Genomic DNA, 23376 nt, shown 5'->3' on the forward strand with positions numbered 1-23376 from the left:
TCAGTCTCCCCCCAACCCCTATGCCAGTCCCGTTTTTACAACAGTGGTACTATGTAGTATTTGTCCTTTTGTGACCGAGATATTTCATTCAGCATAATGTCCTCCAGGGTCACCAATTTTGAATAGTATTTCATGAATTCTTTATTTTTCAATACTTCCTCAATCCTGTGTGCACAATATAAGACTCATAACTAATTTTTTACTTACTCAGGCTATCTTACCAAAGGAAGCTACTCCTCAATGAGACATTTCTTTTTCAAATCTTTCGCCTTTGTGATTGGTGGCTGAAGGTGATCTCCTGATATCAAAGCTCCCTAAGGCAGCATGGCCCAGTAAGACATTTTTAAATAATGAGAAAATAACTGTTCTTTCTCTGTGCAGTCCAGTCCAGTCGCCACCAGTCACAGGTTCCTATGAAATACTTTGAGTGTAGCTAGTGTGACTAAAAAATGGAATTTTCAATTCAAATTAAATTTTAAATTTAAGTAGTCCCAACGAGTTAGCAGCTACCATAGTGGGAGGCATAGCCTTCACAGAGTGTGGTGAGAATCTGGGGTGACTTGATCCAAATTCCATCTTTCCCCAGATGACTGGATGCAATCCGGGGCCTCAGCCACAGGCTGGAGATTCCTGGGACCTTGGTTAAGGGCTAAATGACTCACGTTAAAAATCCAAGTGAGAATTAGTTTTGTGCATATTTACAGAGAGTGGGAAAAGATTATTCCTATTTAATAGAAAATCAGACTATAACATTGTCTCATTTAAAAACTTTTTAATATTCACAAACTCTATTTCCTGGAACCCAGATTCTACAAATTTAAAAACCAAGAGAATTCAATCTATACAGTCCTTGCTCAAGCCCACAGGAAAGGTGAAAGAGACGAGTCAGAGTTATTTTTTTTCCTCCTCTACCTAAGATGCATGCTGTTTTTTAGGGTTTTGCTCCCAGAAGCTGACCGTTGAGTTCTGAAATGATGTCTGTGAGATCAAACGGCAGAGGCATCGAAGGGTCATCTTCTTCCCAGTATGGATGACATTCTGGTTTCTGATCCACAGATAAAGTTCGGGCAACTCGGGACTGGCACCTGAAAGAGAAAGTATAGGGAATTAATTTATGGGAGGAAATTCCCGGGATGCCCAAACCCATGTGAAACTTAGACACTGGAAAATGCTCTACAAACCACTTTCTGCATGGCTGGCAGTGGTGCCCACGACGGGGGGTGGGGTGGGGAGGAGAAAGAACGAGTCTGGAGCAGCAGAAAAGAAGGGTTTACAAGAAGGAGGAGCTGCTCTTAATGGCCTCAGAGCTTCTTTCATTTCATTTCCCAGGTTGGTATTATCTCGAGTGGCTTCCTAGAAGCCAATCAGCAGGGAAATTCAGTTACTCTGCCTTTCAAATGGTGAATTATTTTTTCATTATCTCAACTGTTATTTAAAGTGTGTGATTAAGCCATTATCAGATTTAAATGTTTGTGGGATTTCAATGTATTACTAGATTACTGGGAAAGATTAAATTGAATTTACAGCATTAAAATGTCCAAGACTAGATTAAACAATATTACAGGCCAGGATTGACTTGAGCGATCCTAGAGATTTACAAGAGTTCCAGCTTGCCGTGTGCCCGAGAAAGACACTCCAAGGGGAGAGCGCTTTATAAGGATATATGCAAATAGAGGTTAATAATCATTTCCGCTGATGAATAGGTGGGGGAAAACTTCCACAAAATTAAATTAAGAGGCTAGCAAGAGTTACTCCCCAAGGAAAACACTTAAATCACAGTTTTTATTAAATGGATTACTCATCAATAGTAGAGAAATTAATTATCATATGCAACTAAATTATGGCCTTGCAGGAAAAAAGTTTGAGCAACAGCTTCACACTTTGGCTCTCTGAGAATCTCTCTGAGAGACCAGCTTATTTAAAATCAGTGTGGAAAAGCTCGGTGGCTTTAGTCTTCTTTCTATGGAAACAATGAGGATCAGAGAGAAAAAGAACATAAACTGTGATACAGAATCTCTTTCCTCTCCTGGAACACACCAAGAGGAAAACTTGTGCAGAAAAGAGAAATGAAGACATTAAGGAAAGTCCCTGACACCCCCACCTGACTTTCTCTAAGTTGATTTAAAAAGTGGTCATACTCAATATTTATCACCTGACTCTGTGCGATTGACTATGAAGGGATGAGAGAGAATCGAAGATTCGGTCCCACTTCCCAGCTTTATGATAGAGAAGGTTCCTAATGAAAAGACGTCTTCTCTAGGGAATTATTAATGGTGAGGGGCTTCCCATGGGAAAACATACTTCAACTTTACACCTATTTTCGAGTGTAGTTAATTGCTATACCGGCATCCCATGCACTCAATCCATCGTACATTACACATAACATTCCAATATATCTTCAGCTCTCTGCATCAGGCCCTGATAATAGCGTCTGTTAACATGCACTAAGTACTATTATGTAGCACATCACTTCATAAATAATAAGATTAGCTGACCTCAGGGCCCCAAGAAGAGTAATGTGTTTAAATGTTCTCATTATTTATTTAAAACAAGAATTAAAGCAAGAGAAGCAGCTTTTGACAATCCTCTTAGCATAAATATTAAACTGTTTGCACTGATAAGCCACGCACTGCACTGACGAACAGAGGGTCCGTTCTGCAGACTACTTAATAATAGGTTTTCGCGACTCTGCCGCTTGCCTGTCGTGGTGCTGAGGGTACATCTCTGTTCTAGAGACAGTCTCGAAATCACATGAAAGGGATGAGGGGGAAATTAATATTCAAGGGGAGCTGCGACTAATTACAAAGGAACTCTGCAAAGCTTTTCAAATCGTGCTTCCTCTCTGCCTCGGAATCAGAAAGTAATGCTCAATTGACGAGGTAGGGAAAGTTATTCCAAATTGAGCATTGCAGTCTCACAGTGGATAAATTATCCGTGCACACATTATCCCGACTGGCAGATTCAAGGGCCCTGCTAAGTGTCGATCCATCTAGCATAGCAAAAGGCCTGTGAAAAGTCAATAGAGATGCTTTTTCACCTGTCAAATGAGTTTTGCCCCCTTACTTTGAGATAGTATTAGAAATATTGAAACCGGCTCTGGAGGTTCATTTATATCATATTATGAAAGCTTTCCAAAGGTGGTGGTTTGTTTTGTTTTAAGCCAAGTTGTTACCTGACTCTGACTTCGTTCCCCTGTTCTTAGCAAAGAGCCTGACAGGCTCCTTTTCACACCGGCTCTGACAGGCCAGGAGCGGTACATTTCTACTAACTGCATCTAGGTGAGGAGCAGACCCTTTCATTGGCTTGCTTCAGGTTTTAATTCAGAGCTTTCTAGACCCTTCAGCTCTTAACGTCCAGCACTCCTTACAAATTTTCAAATGGCAGTGAGGAGGTCTAGTTGTTAGAGGTCACGTGTTTGTCTGAGAGGAGAGCCACTCCCAACTTAAACAATACTGTGATTCAGTCAGGCCAAACTGAGGAGTTGAAAATAAAGGGCTGACCTTTGAAGCCATGGCCTCCTTTGAGTTTTAACTTCTCTTGCCCACATTATTCTTTCTGACTGTCTCCTGTGTTATTTCATTGGACAGGGCGGTAAATCCTATTGTCGTGTGCCCTCAGACCACCGATGCTGTGCTTTGCAAAGGCATGATGTCCTGTTGAACCTCGCTCAGCCTCGGTCTCTCGATTATCAAATGGCGATAATCATAATGCTTTTTCTGGGATGGCTGTGAAGGTTAGTTTAATACACACAGTCTTAAGAAATTGCCTGGCACACACTAAGTGCTAGGGTTCATCATCACTGGCCTGTACTTGCCAGCCACCCTGGTAACAGGTGAGAGGTGTCAATGAGAGCGCTGCCTCGTGCACTTGCGGCAGTCCCCCTCATAGTAAGTGGGTGACCAGCAGCTGGCTCTCTGTAAGGGAAGCTGTGGTGGTATAAGAAGAGCAGCTCTTTCTGCCTCTAATCAAATTTAGCTGGCAGCTGAATCCTATCTATATGTGACATTCTGAGACACTGAAGCTTACACATTCAAGCAGCTACGGCCTTCCGGTCACAGGCCGAAATGTCCAGATTCAGAAAAGACTCAGCCTTTGGTCTTGATAAATGACACCAATGTCTGATTTTCTAAGTGATCAGCATTTAAGATTGAACTGGCAATGTTTCAATTCTTTGCTGTTCTTTAATGTTGCATAGTATTCCACTGTGTCTATCCACTCATCTGTTGAAAGGCACCTAGGTAAAACCACATTAACATGGATGAAACGGCATAAAAGGCTGAGGAAAATGCAAGTTGGATGCAAAATGGACTGGCAGTCTCTATTAACTATGATAAAAAAGCTGGAAAGTGGAAAAGGATGGAGAAGGGAAACCTATTATTAGTTAATGAATACACACTGTATTAAATAATGGAAGGTTAGCATCATATCACTAAAGAACACAAAGACATAATTAAGAGTTCTAGAGAACCACAGAGCAATTGCATACACAGCACTACAGTACGAATAACAAACATTAACTCACAGGTGGATACAGAAGCAGACAGACAAGATGAGTAAATACCAGCAAGTGAAAGAGACCACACCCATGACATGAAGTTCAACATGAGGGTCTATATGTCCTGCAAACATGGCCAGAGCTCCGGTGGCTTAGTGGTAAGGAATTGTGCTGCCAACACAAAGGTATGCAGTTTGAATCCATCAGTTGTTGAATGGGAGAAAGATGGGCAATCTCCTCCCATGCAATTTATTGCCTCTGAAAACCTCCAGGGTCTGCTATGTGGGTAGGTTCTGACTCAATGGTTAGTGTTCAATAATAACAACAATGCAAAAAATGTTCTCAGGCCTTAAAAAGATCTCACAGGATCATGAGAACAGCATTTTAAAATTCAGAAGGGGGCAATAGTAGGAAAGGTGATGATATAGTGTAGGGATTATAATCAATGTCATAAAACAAAGTATATGTGAATGGTTGAATGTAATACCAATTTGCTTTGTTAACTCATATTACAATATAAACTTAAAAAAATACTGAATTCGCATTCACAGGAAGTAAAATTGGATTGTCTCTTAGTACACATACTTCCTTGCAAATGGTGGAGTAATCCAAGGTTTTACACTGCTAATCAAAAGGTTGCGTCTCCAGAAGTTCAAATCCACCAGCAAATGACAGTAAATTCTAGTTCAAATTCTAATTCAAAGGAAGAAAAAAGAGGTAGTTCTTCCCATTAAGATTTATATCCTCAGAAACGTAATGGAGGGCTGCTGAGTTAGAATCGACTTGACAGTAGTGGGCTTTGATTTACGCACTGTCATAAAACCAACACGTCTGTTGTATAGAGAGGACAGTCAGAGTGCTCCTTAGAAGCGAGGAAGGTGAGAATTTGGTCTCACTGACTCTGCACAAATCCCTGGAGGAGGAGGGCATCGTGCTCCCAGCCCTCGAGAAGGAGATCATCCCTGCCAGAGTGGAAGGTCAGTGAAAATGAGGGAGATTCAACAAATTACAAGGATTCTGGCTGCAAAAAGGGGCCTAAAAAGACTTAGTTTTGGAAAGCCTGTGCTGGACTGTGTAACACTCCCTTCTCTTGTACGTACGGTCACTGACACTGAGTGGGAACTGAGGTCAACCTAACAACAACAAGGGGCTGGGTTCTGGGTGATACTTTGTGAATAACTAGACTAGACTTGGGCTTTTTAGTCTCATCGTCCTTCATTGTTGTTTGAATGAAAATTTACTGTCATTTGTAAAGAAAAGAGTCTTGCCTCCTATGCTGCTGGTTTTCTTTTCAAACCAAGAAGTTGCTTCTGTGAGCAAGACTATCTGAGTCTAAAAGTATGGAAGCGTCAGCCTTTGTTTCAAATATTTCCATTTGGTTTAATTTCTATCTAGAAGACCAGGGAGTGCTAGTTGTCATCCAAACTAGCCTTTGCCTGAAAACATGCCAGTTCTAATAACAGAGCTGGATAATCTTTCTGCAGAAAGTTTATAAACTCTCCCAAAGCCAGTGAGTGGTCCCAAGAAAAAGCAGGCCATTCTCGCTTCCTACTGAGTGCAGCTAAATAGTAAAGTTTTGTCTTCCCACTTTGTCTCTACTTCTACCCTAAAGGAAAAAACAAAACGAAACAACCAAACACTCCATCTTTCACCTTTCTGGGATTCTAAAACAAGAGTGTATCTACTCAGAAAACACTGGCTTTTCTATAAGGCATTTCAAACGAGAGGAATAAAGTAAAAGAATATAGACGCCCGTTCTCTTCCTTCCTAACTTCATGCTAATTAGAAGCTAAGGGTTCAATTAAATTCCAGAAATTCTTTGCTACCAAGGAATGGTGTTATCATGGCTAAACGGGGACCAGATGAGAGGTGTCACACCAGCTAGCAGACTGTCCAGAGCAGGCCCCACTGCCCACTGAACTCCCCCAGGGCTGCACTTACATTTGGGTGATCAGGGTTGCCACTACATTAGTGAATCCTGGTGGCCACGCTAAAATTAACCACTTTAGCTAAAGTGTGTGTTAATTATGGGTATGCAAGCAGTCAATAAAAGGTTAATGCAAAAGTCAAAAGATAAATTTCTTCCCTTATTGCATCACTTCACAGCCTAAATTACTAACATTATACTTTGTGTTTTTAATCAATAGGTTTTACAGTAATGTGCTGGCCATTGATTTTAAGAAAACATATACGGTCTTCTTCCTTGTCCCGAAATTTTGAAACAAATAAGAAAGGACAGGTAAGGCTTCTGTTACAACTGTTGATGAAATGATAAAAGAGCTCAAAAGTCTGGAGACAGAGGTAAGCAAGGTCAAATTAAAAAATACACCAAAATAAAACTAGAACTTGAGGGAGAAAATAGCATAAGACTAGGGTTAGTAATGAAGAGAGAAAAAGACAAAATGAACTTCTGAATGAGAGAATTCTTTAATGGGAAAGAGAGAGTTGTAACTCTTGATTAAATTAAATATTATTATTTTTGGACATTGTTTAAAGGGTCCAAGGAATTCCAAAGCACAGCACTGCTTTACTGGGGTTTATTAATCAGCTGAGAGGAGGCTGGGAGTTGGCTCCCTGTTTTGAACGAGGCTGCCTTACCCAAGGTTAATCCAATGGTAACAGGGCTGGGCCTGACTCCAGCTATCTGGCTGGCTGCCGTTTCCACCACAGCCTTCCTTTTCAATGCATTTCCACTTGAACTCAAATGGACCCTGTTCTCTTAATGCTTGCCTATTCTTTCCAAATGTGGACATTTAAGAGATTCCAAGGCACTTCAGGGGAGATAAGGAGAAAAATGATTTCTCTGTTTCTAGAGCGATTACTATGTCAAACAATCAACATAACCTTTTCTTCTTCTTCTTAGACTCTGACATTCTTATAGCAAAATTATGTATATTTTGTAGAAATAATTGGAAGCAGGAATGGCAGCCACTTCCTAAACAACATGTCTCCAGAAACTCTATGAACTTTGATAAACGTTGATAGTTGTAGAGAGACTTCAGGCCTTTTGTTCACAGGGTCGCTATGAGTTGTGCTCGACTTGAAGGCAATCAACAACACAACACAGAAAGAAAATATACACAGTCATACATGTTCAGTTTTTGAAGGCATAAACTACCTGTAATAACATTTTCCATATGACTTTGAGCACCTAGGTGATGCTTCTCGATGGTCGACTTCTAACTAAAAGGTTAACAGTTTGAACTCACCCAGTGGTACAACTGAAGAAAAGTCCTAGAGATCTGCTTCCATTAAGATTCTAGCTAAGGAGACCCTATGAGCTGGTCCTACTGTGTGACACTTGGGAGCTTTCCAAGTTGGAACTGACTCAATGGCAACTGATAACAACAACATGACCTTGAGAAAAATCTCTTTCAAAGTCCTAAGTTTCCTTAACTGTTACAAGAAGTTAATGTTTCCCTATTTCATAGGGTTATGTGAAAAAGGTACCAAATGATATGTATTAAAAAACCTTTATAAATATATAATGATAACTAAAAAACTATATAAAAATAAAACTATGCTTCAATTCCCCTCTTCTTTTATAATATGCAGCGTCAGTCTAAGGAGTTGGCAATGCTCATATATAAAAAGAAAAGAAATCACAATTGCAAAGATTAGAACACCTTAAACCACCAACCTTATGAGGAAATATTTGATTATTAATAAGATAGTGCATGTGAAAGCTGGACAACGAAGAAGGAAGACCAGAGAAGACTGACATCTGTGAGTTACAGTGTCACTGGAGAACACTGACTCCTCCACGGACGGCCAGAAGAACTAACAAACCTGTCCAGGAAGAAGTGGAGTTAGTGAGTTACAGTGTCACTGGAGAACACTGACTCCGCCACGGACGGCCAGAAGAACTAACAAACCTGTCTAGGAAGAAGTGGAGTTAGTGAGTTACAGTGTCCCTGGAGAACACTGACTCCTCCACGGACGGCCAGAAGAACTAACAAACCTGTCTAGGAAGAAGTGGAGTTAGAATGCTCCTTAGGAGTGAGTCAGCATTACGAGAACTTGTCTTATGTATTTTGAGAGGTGGGCAATGAATAAGGATGACAGAAAAAGTGATAAACTGTGAATTATGTTGGAGAAGAGTACTGAATATCCCATGGATTGCTGAAAGAACAAATAGATATGTCTTAGAGAAAGGACAGGCAGAGTGCTCCGTGGAAGCTCCATCTCACATAAATAAGGGCAGGCTGTTAGGAGAAGCTATTCCTTGGAAAGGAACATCATGCTTGGAAAGGTGGAAGGTCAGTACTAGAGAAGACGACCCTCAACCCGATGAATCAACAAGGTGACTGCATTAATGAAAATTCATTTTAAAACATCTGGAATAGGACATCAACAGGCAACATCCAGAAATTTAAGCTGGATTCAGAAGAGGCCACGGCACAAGGGGTATCAATGAGCTTGGCTAAAAGCAGAGACTACTTCTTACTTCCAGATGTTGTAAAAGGAATTTTCAGCAAGATTTTCTTTGCACGTGACAGTAATGGTATTGTTCAGTATTTTCCACATTCTTTTGAATCAGCATGTTTTCGAATGAGAACAAATATTGATCGCTTCTCGTCAGTTCTCCAGACACTATCTTCCTTATTATTTTTTTTTTTGCAAAGGCTGATGAGCATTTGTGTGGAGATGCATTTGTTTGCTGAACCCATTAGTTGGTATTCCATCAACTCTTGCGGCCTTATTTCCTGCCATCTCAGTACTACTGGTTCTTGATCATATGCTACTTCTTGATATGGTTAAATGTTGACCAACTCTTTTTGGTACAATGATTGTATTCTTTGCATCTTCGTTTGATGTTCCCTCCATCATTCATAACTGTGTCCCTAGAATCATTTAGTATTGCAGTTTGAAGCTTGAATTTGTCCTTCAGTTTCTTCTGCTGGAGAAATACTGAGCAACTTCTTCCCTTTGGGCTTTCTGGCCCCAGCTCCTTGCATATTTGATTATAATACTTCGTTCTGTCTTCACGAGCTGCCCTATGAAATCTTCGGGTCAGCTGTTTTTCAGCATTGGCTTCCTTTTGTTCCAGTGCAAGTTTCCAAGTTTTTTCCTAGCATCCATTTTGGCCATTTTTGTCCCCTCCCTCCCCAACCTCGTCTTGCTATTTCTCTTTTGCTATTTCATAGGTCATGTCCTTGACATAATTCCACAACCTGTCTGGCATTTGGCCATTTGTGTTCTGTGTGTAAAATCTATCCTTAAGATGGTTTTGAAATTCAGTTGGGATACACTCAAGGTCATATTTTGATCCTCATGCGCTTGTTTGAATTCTCCCCACCTTCAATTTGCACCTGCATATGAACTGTTGATGATCTGTTCCACAGCCACCTCCTGGCCTGACTCTGAGTACTGATGCTGAACTTCTCCAGTATGAATGTCCATACATGTAATCTGATTCCTCTACAGCCCAGCAGGAGAAGTCCATGTATATGGTCACCATTTATGTTTTATAAGAAGATTATTTGCAGTGTGCATCACTGTACAAAATGGTATCATTTTATTTGCAGCCTCATTCCTTTTATCAAGGCCATATTTTCCAACTACCAGTCCTTTTTCTTTGTTTCTGACTTTTGCATTCTAATCACCCTTTATTAGTAACAATGCATCTTGATTGCATGCTCTATGAATGACAAACTGCAAAAGTTGGTAGAAAGCCTAATTTTTTTAAATTTTACTTTATTTTATTTTATTTTGGCTTTGTGGCTAGTGCATATATTTAAACACTGGTTGCAGTAACAGGACTTCTTTGCATGTGTATGGGTAGTGTCTCATCATTCACAGCACTGTACTTCACGAAAGATCTTGAAACACTTTTTGACAATGCATGCCACATCGTTCTTCTTCAATCTGTCATTTCCAGTATAGCAGATCAGGTGACTTCTGACTCCAAAGTGCCAGTGCTAGTCCGTCCAGGCTCACTAATGCCTAGGTTGTTGATCTGTATGCAGAGACATGAGATATTACCACACTGAAATTCTATTTCATGCCAATGCTCTCCCAATGAGATCTCCTTTCATACCTGTTGTGGTGGTGGTTGCTGTTGTGTGTGCCACCGAGCAAACTGACACATAGCTGACCCTCCAGCGGGTTTTCAGAGGCAGTAAATTGCAAGGGATGAAAACATTAGTAACAGTCGACAATAAAGAGTGAATGTCAGGCAGAATGTTTATCTTCTGCTTAAGTACTTAAAGCAATCCTGTGAAGAAGGCATTGTTTTCATGTTCATTTTAAGAATGAGGGTAAGAAAGGCCCAGATTAAATTAACTGCAAGACTTGATAGCCCCAAATGAGGCGGAGTGAGGATTGAAGCCCAAATTGTCGCCCTCCAAATCTCAAGCTGCTCATACTACTCCAAAATGTAGGCAGCAAAACAATCATTTGGGGTAGTTGTTAAAATAGGTGGGCTCCCCAAAACCCTCAGTGCAAGCCAGAATCTAGAGAGGAAGGCCTTGGGAATCCAAACTTTCACATGCACCTCTGCTGACTCTCAGGAACAAGCCAGTTTATAAAAACATCATGCCACATAATCTTGCTACAAGAATCACACAGATGCTGATGGCAGAATGGGGTGAGGAGAGGGACACGTGAATGTCTCTGAGTCTATGAAGGACCAACATTAGATTTGTCTCCACTTCCGATGAAACCAGACTCAGGGTGGCTCCTGCATACTTGTAAAGTGAAAACCCAAACCCCAAACCCAAAGCATTCAACTCTACAATTTCCAAGGTTGGGCGCACAGAGCAAATCTCGTGGAGTCCTTTCTTCTACTTCAAGGACTCCCGCAGGCCCTTGGAACCACTTAGTATGTGAGATGGCTTGGTATACCACTTGGGTATAGCTCATGCAGCAGAGGGTTGAGAACATTTTTTTCAACCAGGTTCATTTGTCTGTTTGCGAGTTACATAATGAGAGTCATGAATGGGCTTCCTTGACAGTTGTGCATTTAGAAGAGGCTGACCTTTGATCTCTGGCCACATGATAGGGTCACCTGAAACTTGCACGACTTCTACCTGCTCAAGGGTAACAATGTAAAGGTCAAACGGACTGCACGATTATATGTAGGGAGTCTGAGGCAGCACGATTAGAAGGTTTAAGGGATGCTGGGTTGGGTTCCCCAGCACACAAAGCTATGGGACCACTGTGGAAATGCGCTCAACAAAAGATATACAATTTCAAAGCAGTCTGGAGTGACTTTCCTTGCAAGGGAATAGAATGAACTCATTATTTTTAAAGGGCAACGATGAAAACAAACACTTTGGAAGAAAATATATTCTGCTAGTGACTCTGCCGTTCAGGGAAAGCGTAGGGGCTCATGACTTAATGAGTGATATTAATGCTATGCCTTCAACATGGCAGAAGGTTCCATTTGACGGAATTACTACAACAGGATCCCCACTTGATATTCTCAAGCCCTCCTTTCAGGTACAGAATAGTGCCTCTCCGCTGTGTTCTGTCAGAACCACCAAGGAAGATGGTTGACAAAAGATCATTCTTTCCAAATTTCAAGCCTTCCCAAGTTGCTTGAAATTGAAGTAAAATTTGTCTAGGATAACCTTCAAACTTCAGAAAGATTCAGAATAACTGACTGTCAGAAATTCAAGGTTGCTGTGATTTTTTTGATGGATATAATTTCCTCAATGTCTTTTTGTAAATCTAAATATTTTGCATTCTTCTATTTATTCATAGTCAGATACAAGCATTCATACAAGCAAGCAATAAAGGGTGCTGTGGTGGCGTAATGTTAAGGAGCTGCACTGCTAACCCAAAGGCACGCAGTTTGAATCCACCAGCTGGTCCACAGGGAAAGATGGGCAATCTCCACCCATGAGATTTATTTCATCTGAAAACCTGCCGGAGGGTCAGCTATGAGTCAGTTCTGACTTGATGGCACACAACAAACAAGAACATAGGGAATGAATATATTTAAGAAAATAAGGCTAAAATGCATTTTTTCAGAAATGCAGAAACACCGTAACCCATGGGAGACGGAGATATTACAGACAAATCTGATTCACACAAAGAGCCTGTTTGCTACAAAGGATTTTTCCTGTAAAATCAAAGACGGACAGACTGCCAGTGGAGCATAATCTTCTTATGAGAGATGAGCTGAGCACAGGACAATGACTTTCCAAATAAAAGGCCAGCTGTTCAGACTTTGGAATGCTCATCTGAGTTGTAAGCTGTGAAATAAATTCGAGCTGATGCTCCTCCCCCCGCCCCATCTGCTCACCTGCCAGTCGATTTCTGCTGTATTACCACTTCTGAAATACCTCTGCATAACCTGCTTAATTGGCTTCCGGATGCCAACACACATCTCTCCAGTTCATTATTACCTTATTCTGAACATCAAGCAACTGTTTGTTGTTGTTATGTGCCGTCGAGTCGTTTGCGACTCATAGCGACCCTATGCACAACAGCCCTAAAACGTGCTCTATCCTGCGCCAACTGCACTGCCTCTGACACACCCATCCCGATTACCCCAGTCACTGAATCAATCCACCTCATAGAGGGTCTTCCCTTCCTGCGCTGTCCCTCCACCCTCCCAAGCATGATGTCCTTCTCCAAGGACCCGTCCCTCCTGGCAACATGTCCAAAGTATGTCAGATGATTTCTCTCCTCTTCTTCTTCCCCTTCCCCTTCTCTTCCCTTCTCTTCAGAAAGTTCACTAACATGCCGGGAGCAATTATTGTCGAAAACTCAGTGCTGTGCAAAACTACCATGAGATGTCTTTATGATCACTATAAGAGCAAAAATGGCAAGCCAAAACCAACACGCTAAGTTTGTCAAGAATTTACCAGTAATCTCATGAATTTATGACCTGGTATTAGGAAGTGCTACTAGCACTCACAGTAACCCTATGAACAACAGATGGAAACCTTGCTCTATCCTGTACCAGGGTAGCTTAGTTACTATGAGCTTATGTAGTAGTCAAGTCAGGGCGGGCGGGAGGAATTGATGATTGCCTTTGTTATTGTTAGGTGTCGTCAGGCAGGTGCTGATGCATACTGACACTCTATACCACAGAACAAGCCACCGCTTGACCCTGTGCCAGCTTCACAACTGTTGTTGAGTTTGAGCCCACTGTTGAAGCCACTCAATCAATTTTGATAAGGGCCTTTCTACTTTTTGCTGACTCTCCATTTACATTCTCGTGGAGGAAGACAGAGGATAAACACATATGTCAGTAATAAAGTGTCTGGCTGCCAGTAATAAGTGTCTAGAAATAACAGCAGTCGAGGATGAGTTTATTTGACTGTCATATTAAAGACGACGTAAAAGGAGTTAATAGACATCCCTTGGCCCACATTACTCTGTGTACTGTTTTGCTCTGTGTACCCTTTTCGTCTCCCATTCTTAGCAGGTGACTTCCATCTCTAAGGTTGTCTAATGGTCCAATTTCTACGTCTGAGACTCAAGCAAGAGAAAAGGCACGTGATGGTTAATTCTATATGTCAACTTCACTAGGCTAGGGCTTCCTGTGGTTTGGCCAAACACTAGTCTAGATGTTGTTATGAAGTAGTTACGAGTGATTAAATCAATTGACCTTAAGAACATAGGATCACCCTACATAAATAATGTGGGTGGGCCTCATTTAGCATTTGAAAGTCTTACAGGAATAAAATAAAGGAAATTTTCCCTAGGGTATATTCTGCCTCTAAATTACAAATAGACATCTTGCCAGAACTCCAACATCCTTTTCTACCTGTCAACTCAACATTGTAGAAAGCTCTTCCTTGGCATCTAACTTGCAGATTTTGGAAATAAGACTGACAGAATGCCCTGTACCTGATCTACAGATTTTGCACTTGCCAATTACATGGCTGATATAGCCTACCACTCATAGCATTGCACTTGAAGACAGATATAGCAGCAGCCTTTTAAACTATGAATGCAACAGCATTTTTCTTCAATTTTTCCTCCCCAGACTAGTATGACTGTCTGATTCAAGGTGGCCAATGCCAGTCCACTGCAGCTCGCTAATGCCTAGAATGTCCAACTTTATGTGATCCCTTCAGTTTTTTACAACTTCCAATTTTCCTACATTCATACTCTTCTTGTACCAACCATTAATGGATGTTTGTCGCTGCTGCGTCTCATTTTGAGTATCTTTCACTCTAAGGGCTGTAGACCAAGAAGATGTTATTCAAACACAACAAAGGAGCACTGCAGGTTGAACATCAAGAAAGGCATGCATCAGGGTTCTAGCTTCTCTCTATACTTGCTCGATCTGTGTGCCGAGCAAATCATTAAAGAAGTTGGGCTCTATGAAGAAGGATGTGGTGGTATTAGAATCCAAGTATCAACAACAACAACCTTCATTATGGAGATGACACAACCTTGCTGGCTCAAAGTGAGGAGGCCTTGAAACATTTGTTGTCAAAGATCAAAGACTACAGTCTGCAACATCAAGAAACCAAAGATCCGCCCCACTGGGCCAATAGGCAACATCATGATAGATGGAGAAAAGACTAAAGGTCGCAGTGATTTCATCATGCTTGGTTCCACAATCAACACCCTCAGTACCAGCAGCCAAGAAATCAAAAGACATTTAACACCGGGAAAGTCTGTTGTCAGTATCTCCAAGACACTGGAGAGCTATGATGTCTTAGCTTAAAGACTAAGATGCTTCTGATTCACGCTATGGTCTTTTCAATCACCTGCTATGCATCTGAGAGCTGGATGATGAATAAGGATGACAGAATAAAGATCACTGCCTTTGAGCTGTAGTGACGGAGAAGAGTGCTGAGTAGCCCACAGAATGCCAAAAGAACACACGGATATGTCTTGGAGAAAGTACAGCCGGGGTGTTCCCTAGAGGCAAGGATGGCTAAGCTGCGCTTCACATACTTTGGGGTATGTTGTTAGGAGAGGTTCTTCCTTGGAAAAGGACATCACACTTGGAAAGATAGAGGTTCAGTGAAAGAGGAGAAGCCTTTCAAGGAGATGGATGAACAGTGGCTGCAGCAATAGGATAAAGTACGCCAGAGAAAAGAAGAATGGCACAGGACAGGACAGGGTTCAGATCTGTGCTTCATAGGGTCGCTACAAGAGGTACTCAACTCAACACCACTTAAACACAACAATTACCTGAACCAACTCTTTGAAAATCAATCTATCTACCTACCTATTGTCGTTAGGTAATGTTGAGTGGGTGCCAATTCAAAGCAACAACAAAACACTGTCTGGTCCTGAATCAGCCTCACAATTGTCACTATGGCTAAGCCCATTGTTACATTTGTCAATCCAGCATGATGAGTGTCTTTCTATTTTTCTTACTGACCATCTACTCTCTCTAGTATGATGTCTTTTTCTAGAGACTAGTCTGTGTACATACATGCGCATGCGCACGTGCGCGCGCGCGCGCACACACACACACACACACACACACACACACACACACTACTGGTTCTCTTCTTCTAAAGAACTCCATGTCAGTGGGGATGGGAATATCTGCCCTTTCCAGCTGTATGTCCTTTTTAAGGGGCATCCAACCAACCTGTACCTATATCTCCCTTAACTTAATCATAGAAGTGCAGAGGGGGGCTGGGGAGTGAAGGTTTTTAGATGGACACACTGCTCCTACCTCTCCTCCCTCAAAATTGAGATTGTGTACTTCAAAAGAATGGGAACTGAATGGCAAAAAAACTCCCAACATTCTCTGCCACAAGATGTAAGCAAAAATAAAGAAGTGAACAAGATTGAGTCCTGTTAGGAAGAAATAATCTGGAGCGAATGAAGAAGAGTGAATGCAGAGGCAGAGAGGACTCCCACGGGGTGGCTGAGGAAGGTTCTGTCTGAGGAAGGAGACTGAGGCAAAATTCTTTAGGTACTTTTAAAGGACAAGAGGAGGCCACAGTGGCTGGAGGAAAGTGATGAGGGAGAGTGAGGAGATGAGATCAGATATGGTGCCAAGTTCTCTGAAGTCACCTTGAAGACTGGACTTCATTCAGAGATGAGAAACTACAGCCGGGGAGTGATAGGTATCAGCACTGTGCCGGTGTTTGGCAGAAAGCCTCTGGACTCTTGTAGGAATTGAACCATTTCACGAAGGGACGTCTCTATGCTCGATCTGCATACTGTACTAAGCTCATGAAGCAAAAGATCTTCCTTAACCCTGTTCCACGGCTTGAGAGGCCACTCCTGCTCTGGGGCTGGGCAGGGTACAGGGTCTCCTTCTTATCGCTTTGATGGCTTTGATATTTTTGTTTCCCTTTATGCTGGAAAAGGAGAGCAAAACTGACATTAAAGCCTTTCTGTGTCTCCAAGGACCACCTTATGTATAGCTTCCAAATTCAACTCCCACCCAATTCACACTGTTCTTTTCTGTCTTGGGGACAGGAATGGAGGCTGAGAGAGAAGGTAAGATAGGCTAAGAGCTTTGCTTTTTGGATTTTTGGGTTAGCTTCTTACATTCCTTGGTTTAAAAGTTGTTTTTTAAAAATTATGCTTCCTGGCGAGCTCTGGTGGAATAGTGGCAACAAACTGCACTGCAATCCCAGAGGTGCGTAGTTCAAATCCACCAGATGCTCTGTTGAAGAAGGAGGAACAATTGCCTCCTGTACCAATCAGATCCGATTTGACGGTACACACATAAAAAATAATAATAATTTAAAAAATTATGCTTCTATAGACAAAGAGGCCAAATTCTGAAAGCTTCTGACTAAAATTTTTGCTGTACTGTTGGTGACACCACCACTACCACTGTCGTGCGCTGCCCCTCATGGCCTCAGGGAAAGGAGAAATTGTCAAAGGGACTGCCTTAGGTGGGCCACAAAATCTCCGAGCCCCAGGTTAACCCGGTAGATTCATTAATCAATCATCACAACTACAACTTTCCCATGTAGACATCTTTGAGAAGGAAGGAAGCAAAAAGACAATCCATGGTCTATTTATTTCTTACGGTCTGGTCTTCAATGGGCTGATGCAAAGTCTCGCGCTTCAAACTCAGCTCTGTGGTCCTACATTGGCTGTGGAGATCCCATTCGTCTACTACTAACGTTTGCTTGTGGGAAGACCTTGTGAAGGGCACTGCCTCAATCTGTCCAGCTGAGACACCCACTGAGAGCTGGAGTCATGTCTGGGCAATGCTGAGTGTAGAACGGTACCCAGACACCTCATCTCCAAGCCCCTGGCCTCAGGGAAGAAAGCTTTTATTCCAGAGGGAAATGCATGAGTGAGGCCACAGTCTTCGTGAGGGTGGAGGGTGGAAAGACACCTGTAGGCCCTTAAAATAGGTTTCAGGAGCTTTCTCTGAATTTGCCAAAATTCAGAAGGTTATAAGGAATCAAAGAACGACATCTGTCTGGGCAGAATGTCATTACAGAGGAATCTGGGAACAAGAGGCCTGTTACAAGTCACCTTTCCAGCTCCTAAAAGCAGGCTGATTAATGAAGCAGTCAGGCCCCTCACTGAGCATTGCAGGAGTGAGGTCAGCTGGGAGCAGGTCGGGGCTTGGTGGTGAACCAGGGCAACACAGCAAGGTCTTGATGAGCTACGACCATCACGTCCTGCCCTCACTCCTGGCGTGCCAGAGAGTCTGGCTTCTCAGGTGATTGCTAAGTTAGAACGTGCACTTTTTGGAAGAACAATCCTGTGATTGAGGCCGCCAGGCAGTGGGCACAGAACACCTCACCAAGGGGCTAGTGTACTTTCTGTGCAATGCTTATGATGGGTTAGCCCAGGCAGGACTGCCAGACCTGGAAAAACCTGCTGTTCCAATTTTAAATTGGTCTTTTTCACTAAAGACTAACTCACAAAGGTTCAGGGCCCAAAGGCACAGTGAAGTAACGAGGCCAGGGTCGTGTGTATAAGCACCATCCGTAGTGGCTGAGGGCGTGTACCCGCTGATATACCAGGATAGGGTGAGTTGGCCTTCTCCCGAAGTCAGAAAGGTCACACTATTAATTAATCCTTAAAGCATATGGGGAAAATCCCCTTTTTATGTGCTTGGAATAGAAACCAGAGTTCAGGAGTGGCCTTTTAAAATCCAACTTTTCTGGAACAAGAGGTGTATTGCAAAGTGCACTGGGGGCAGGAAAAGGAAGAAAATGTGCAACCATTGTTGTTATGTGCCGTCGAGTCGCCTGCGACTCAGAGCGACCCTATGTACAACAGCCCTAAACTCGGCTCTGTCCTGTGCCAATCGCACTGTCTCTGACACTCCCATCCCGATTATCCCAGTCACTGAATCAATCCACCTCATAGAGGGTCTTCCCCTCCTGCGCTGTCCCTCCACCCTCCCGAGCATGATGTCCTTCTCCAAGGACCAGTCTCTCCTCACAACATGTCCAAAGTATGTTAGACGGAGCCTCAGAATCCTTGCCTCCAAGGAGCCGCCCAGTTTAACCCTTTCCAGGATGAATTTTTTTCCCCCAATTAAATTTATTTTGTTTTTATTCGTTTATGAGCAACCATAAATGAATAAAAACAAAATAAATTTAATTGGAAAAAAAATTGCAACTTCTTTGAAGGAATATGATATTGGAAGTTATCATGCTGTTTCCTGCAGGACCTGGAGAAAGGAAGATGGGTGGGTCACCAAAGCACTATTTTACCTTCTTCGCACTTTCAATGAGGACTGGCCTCGCAGATAGCCCTCTGGGACAGATTCGTTCGGGAGGCCAGCCCCAAGGCAACTTAATTGCTTCTAAGTTAATGGCCTTTTCCAGTTGGTCTCATGTAAGCACCTGGGAGTTATGGCCACTAACTTAAAATGATTTCTAAAGTTCTCTCCCAGGAGAAGGGTCCCTGGGCGGGCAGCGGGCATATCTGTGAATTATATCTCCATAGTGGGGACAGTGCGGGGATGAAGAGACAAGTTAAGAATCTCAAGTGCTCTCCTCAAAGGAAGGGAAGTCTCCTTTCTTCAGAAAGGTAACTTTAACAGCTCCAGCCAGTTTTAGACTTCAAACATGACAGAATCACTATTCCTTGGACATGATGTGATGATGTGATTCATTACTTGCCTTTTTTTTTCTTTGATGTTGCAATTGCTAATAGCTAACACTTTGAGGAAGAATTATGTGCCAAATGGTGTTACACATGCCTTACATAGTTCACTAATGCGGTAAAGGGTTGTGCTGCCAACTCGAAGGTATGTGGTTTGAATCCACCAGCTGCTCTGCAGGAGAAAGCTGGACAGTCTCCTCCCAGGCGACTAACAGCCTCTGAAAACTCACTGGTGGGTTAGTTATAAGTCGGTTCCAACTTGATGGTATATAACGCCATCAATCTTAATAAGCTTGTTATTGTTGCTTATCGAGTCAGAGCTGACCCACAGCTAACCCTCCTGCAGGTTTTCAGAGGCTCTAATTACACAGGAGGACACTGCCCATCCTTCTCCCACAGAACAGCTGGTGGATTCGAACTGTGTGCCTTCAGGGTTGCAGCAAAGAGTCTTACCAGTAGGCCACTAGAGCTCCCCTTACCACTAGCTCATTAGAGCTTATTATTAGGATTGCTGTAACAGTTGATTGCCATCGAGTCGAGCAAGACTCATAGCGACCCTATGAACAAAAGGCTCGAAGCCCCTCTACAACTATCAACATTTATCACAGTTCACAGAGTTTCTGGAGGCATGTTTTTTGTTATTAGGATTGTTGTTGTTGTTATTAAGTGACGTCGAATCACAGGTGACTCATAGTGTCCCTATGAACCAAAGTCCTCAACACCTGCATGACTTTCATCCTTTCTCCAGGTTCCGGAGGCAAGCTATTATGGAAGTGGATGTCATTCCTGCTTCCAAGCTTGTTTTAATCCAGGAGCTCCACCAAACACTGTCCACTATAGGTAATCATCGCATTTGACACATCAGTGTCAAAGTGTTCTACTTCACAGTAACCACGTGTTACCTCTGTATGGCAAGTGGATACACCAGGGCTATACGACCTAGAAGAATGACCAAAAACAATTAAAAAACAGACCTGAGGGCCGTGGATTAGGGTCACCCACCTTTGTCTTGGTAGCATCACTTTCTGTCCACTAGGCCAACTGATCTCTCTCTGCTATTGGGATTAGTAATAACAAAAACCTAGTAAGAGGTTATTATTATTACTCTCCCATTACACATGTGGGAACATGAAAGAACAGAGTACTCATCTACCTTGCCCAAGGTCACAGCTGGTGAGAGAAGTGATCAGACATAAACCCAAACAGTCTAACACCAAAGCCCATACTCAACACTGCTGTTATAGGATGCCATCTAGTTGACCATGACTCATAGTGATCCTCTGAAAAATGGATCTGAACCTTGTCCTGTCCTATCCCATCCACATCATTCCCATTACATGACAGCCATTGTTACAGTCACTGCATTGGTCCATCCTGTTGAGGGTCTCCTTTTTGCTGACTCTCCACCACTCCAACCATGATGTCTTTTCCTAAGGACTGGACCGTCCTAACAACATGCCCAAAGTATGAAAGTATGTGAGATGAAGTTTCCCCATCTTTGCTTCGAAGAAGCACCCTGGAGGCATTTTCTCAGTCATCTTTGTTTATTCTTTTGGAAGTTGATGGTATATTCAGCACTCCTCTCCAACACAACTCAAAGGTATCAATTCTTCTACCATCAGTATTCATTCTCCCAAAGTTGAGATGCACAGGAAGTACGTGAAAAGACCATGACTTGAGTCAGTTGCAGTCTTTTCTCCATCTATGATGATACCTGTGGTGAGGATCTTTTCAAGTCCTCTTCACTTACAGCAAGCCAGGCTACGTCATCTGCATAACACACGTCGTTGACACGTCTTCCTCCAATCCTGATGCCACATTCTTCTTCACAAACTCCAGCTTCTTTAATGATCTGCTCAGCATTCAGAATGCATAGATAGGACACAGCCCTAATGCATACCTTTCTTGATTTTAAACCATGTACTGTTCTCTTGCTTGAAATTAAGTTGCAACACTGAAGGACGCTATAGGCAAAATCGTGAATGATCCAGGAAGCACCAGAAGATGGAGGGACTACATAGAATCACTGTATCAGAAATAACTGATTGACATGGAACCATTTCAGGGAGTAGTATATGATCAGGAACCAATGGTATTGAAGGAAGAAGATCAAAGTGCACTGAAGTACTGGCAAAGCACTTGACAGGAGACCAACTGACACGTTTCAACAAATAGATACAGCCTTGTCTGTGCTCACAAGTCTTTGCTAAGAAATTTGGAAGACAGCTACCTGCTCAATTGATTGGAAGAGACCTTTATTTGTTCCTATTCAACAAAAATGTGATCCAACAGAATGTAGAAATTATTGAATAATATTATATCCAAGTAAAAACTAAAGTCCTGGTCCTGATGGCTTTAGAAATGAATTCTACCAAACACTCAGAGTTGAAATATCACTAATTCTATTTAAATTATTAAAAAAAAAAAAGGAATACTCCTAAAGTTATTCTAGGAAGCATGCATAACCCAAACTCAAACCATGCAAAGATATCACACAAGAAGGAAACCTGTAGACCAATATCTCTCATAAGCATAGATGCAAAAATTCTTAAGAAAATCCTTGTCATATGATTAGGTATTATTTGCATGACAAGAGTCCAGAATAAAAGCTTCATAGTAAAGTGGACTGGGGGGCAGGGGCGGGGTGTCTTGTATAACAATGAAAGAATTTTTTTTTCTTTTCAAAGAGAAAAGCAAACGGGGATGGGCGGCAGGGAGGAAAACGTGCAACAATCAATGAATGGAAATCCAAGTTCTCTATAAACTTTCATTAAAATCTCGATTTTTAAAAAAGGAAATTCTGGCCAATAGAATTAACAGTTTATAATTTACCAGTTACAGATCTAACCTTTCTTCATCAAATATTCATAGAGGTAGGATTTTCAGTGCATAATAGCTCTGAATTCTGCTCTATCCTGAGCCAGTCTCTGAACCCTACCCTATCTTGAGCCAAGCTCACTGTCTATGTATGACACACCTATCCTCATTACCTGTTACTTTATCAATCTATTTCATCCGGGGTCTTCCTCTCCTATGCTGTCCCTCAACTCTTCCAAGCATCGTATCCTTCTCCAAAGATTGGCTTCTCCTGGCCACATGCTCAAAGTATGTGACAAAGTCTCAAAATCCTTGTCTCCAAGGAGCAGCGTGGTTTCACCCTGTCCAAGACAAGTCTGTTAGTTCTCTTGAGAGTCTATGGTATGTTCAAAACTCTTCTCCAGCACCACAACTCAAAGGCATCAATTCTTCTGTCATCCTTGGTCCTTGTCCAGCTCCCTGATGCATAGCATGATAGTAGACTACCATTTCTAATAGTAGACTATAATTTATTTCCTTTAAGCATTTAATTCACTGTTAACTTTGGAATTTCTATTTTTTTTTGTGGAGCACTCAGAATATTAAATGTCTTATAATTATTTTTGTCTCTATCATCAGAAAGGAAGAAAAAGAAAGAAAACAGAAAACTAAAAAAAGTACTTGGAACTATCACAACAGCATAAAGATTTTAAAAATCGAATTTTTCAAAGCTCGCACAATGCTATGGCACTATGACAGTTCTAGGAACTCTCTCTGGTCAAAATAAGATAGTGGTATTTTGTAGAATCTCTTGCAGTTTGGAACAGTGAATACAACCTAAATGTCCGTCATTGTGGGAATGATAGTAAACTGTGGTATCTCTTCCTGTGCGATTACTGCCTCAGAAAACCTGCTGCAGTATCTGCTATGGGTCGGTTCCGACTCTACAGTACCCAACAATAACAACAACAACATACATGTATAATATTAACTTTTTTGAAGAAATTAAGCAGACTATATTAGTCTAACATGAAAAAAAAGTTCCAGCCATAACATATATTATTGAGTAAAAAAGCTGTACCTTGATTTGTATAGCATAATAATTGTTTATGTAA

The 23376-nt window shown here is 41.9% G+C and overlaps 1 protein-coding gene across 1 annotated transcript in view; it reads right to left on the minus strand.

The window, feature by feature from the left end:
• Positions 1-931: 931 nt before the first annotated feature.
• Positions 932-23376, minus strand: part of FTO (fat mass and obesity associated) — a 313815-nt gene continuing 291370 nt past the window's right edge. Inside the window, exon 9 of the mRNA XM_006897134.1 lies at positions 932-1085. Within this exon, the coding sequence (XP_006897196.1) occupies positions 932-1085 (154 nt within the window). The remainder of the gene's footprint in view (positions 1086-23376) is intronic.

Source organism: Elephantulus edwardii, unplaced genomic scaffold (assembly GCF_000299155.1).
Source record: "Elephantulus edwardii isolate Elephantulus edwardi_28Jun2011 unplaced genomic scaffold, EleEdw1.0 scaffold00201, whole genome shotgun sequence".
Classification (NCBI taxonomy): domain Eukaryota; kingdom Metazoa; phylum Chordata; class Mammalia; order Macroscelidea; family Macroscelididae; genus Elephantulus; species Elephantulus edwardii.